This window comes from Oryza glaberrima, chromosome 1 (assembly GCF_000147395.1).
Source record: "Oryza glaberrima chromosome 1, OglaRS2, whole genome shotgun sequence".
NCBI lineage: Eukaryota > Viridiplantae > Streptophyta > Magnoliopsida > Poales > Poaceae > Oryza > Oryza glaberrima.
In genome coordinates this window covers 6,588,093-6,589,846 of record NC_068326.1, presented here as the reverse complement: position 1 = coordinate 6,589,846, position 1,754 = coordinate 6,588,093, and the positions used below count along the sequence as shown (strand labels likewise).

Below are 1,754 nucleotides of genomic sequence, written 5' to 3'. Positions count from 1 at the left end.
CGAGGCTCGGTGCCGCCGCCGCCGCTCGCTGTTCTCCGCCTGCCCGTCGTCGCCTCGCGTGCCCGCCGTCCACCGTCGCCGCATTGGAGGAGATGGTGTGGGGTGGATGCAGTAGTCTAGTAGGAGGAAGAAAAATGGGTTGGAATTGGAGGAAGAAGGGTAGTAGAGACTGATATATGGGTTCCATTTGTAATAGATTTGTAATAGAGAGGGTAGATAGAGAGGCTGTTGAAGTGAACAATTTGTTGGACTAGCCAAATTAGATGAAGAGTTGGCTATATAGGTGTTTGGAGAGTTCGATTTGGAGAGGCTGTTGGAGATGCTCTAAGCTAATAAGAGCAGCTAGTAATTGTTGTTTACTACTGTGCATGATTAAGCTCCCCATCCATCCATGCATGATGCTTCGCCCATGCACAACATTCTTTAATTAATCAGAAACTAACAAAAAATTGCTGTAATAAACTATAGGTTAATCCATCAGCTACTACAATCTCAGCTCCAAATCCAGCTCCTCCGACGAGCTCCCGGCGCTGCTCCGGCCGCCGGAGTAGCCGTCGTAGCTGGAGCTCATCCAGGAGTAGTACTGCGGCTGCCTCTGCTGCTCCGACGAGCCATACTGGCCGTGGTGATGATCACCCTTCACTTCATACGCCACGAACGCCGGCGACGCCGCCGCCAGCCGGCCGGAGCCGTACGGCAGCATGCCCTCGTAGTACGGCAGCACGCCGCCGCCGCCGGCGATCCTCCGGTGATCCGCCGCCTCGTAGCAATCCTGCTGCAACGGCGGCAAGTGGAAGGGCGGCGAGGCGAACGGCTGTGGCTGCGGCGGCGGCGGAGAGTACGGCGCGTCGCCGCCGGCGGCGGAGCGGAGGGCGGCCACCATCTGGTTGTGGAGGCGGATCTTCTCCAGCTGCGCGACGCCGAGCCCGCGCTGCGGCTGCTTGGCGACCTTGTGCTGCTGCTGCTGCTCCGCCGTCGCCGCCTTCTTCCCCCCCGCGCGCCTCGCCCTGCCGCCGCCGCCGCCTTCCATGCACATCTCGCCGCCGGCGTGGCTGCTGCCCATCAACCAGCTGCAACAACCTCTACGTGCTCGTCTTCTCTCTTCGAGCAATGTAAGGTGTAGTAGCTGCAGCGATGGCGACCAGCTACCTATTTATACAAAGCTTAGCTTAGCTTAGCTGAAGCCACATGGGAGGAAGAGCTGGACGTCGTCAGAGCAAATTAAGCTGAGATTAATGGATCCTAAGAAAGATTCAGGCCGATCTGCTCCAGCGATTTTCTATGGCTCGCTAATCTCCCAAAGTTCTACTTCCAAGAACGATCCCTACCTAGCTAGCTAGCTAAACCATTCTGCCATTGCAATGCAAGTTGGTGACTTTTGCGACATGATGTGCAAATATAATACTACAACACCGGGAGCTCATCAAATCATGCATATTTCTATATCATTTTTGCTTCCCAAAATATAAGCATTTTTGGATCACACAGTCTTCGAGATACTACTTTAACTAACAATAAGTATAAAAATAAGATATTTTAAATAAAAAGAGTTGCATATTATGATAGTTTGTTTAATAATAAATCTAGTTACATCAATTTTACATGATTGATCTTTTTGATTTTTTTTCTATTAATAGTCACAGTTAAAAATAGTTGACTTGACACTATAATAAAAATGTTTATGTTTCGGGACGGAGGGAGTAGATCAGTTTGTCGCCGTCGTTAGCCTGACCTAGTGACTACCAGTTCGCGAG

The 1,754-nt window shown here is 51.4% G+C and overlaps 1 protein-coding gene across 1 annotated transcript; it reads right to left on the bottom strand.

Moving 5' to 3' along the window:
• Positions 1-396: 396 nt before the first annotated feature.
• On the bottom strand, positions 397-1,341 carry LOC127778883 (uncharacterized). The gene has a single exon (XM_052305531.1). The coding sequence runs from the start codon at positions 1,061-1,063 to the stop codon at positions 485-487; it is 579 nt and encodes a 192-aa protein (XP_052161491.1). The 5' UTR covers positions 1,064-1,341; the 3' UTR covers positions 397-484.
• Between the last annotated feature and the right edge of the window lie 413 nt (positions 1,342-1,754).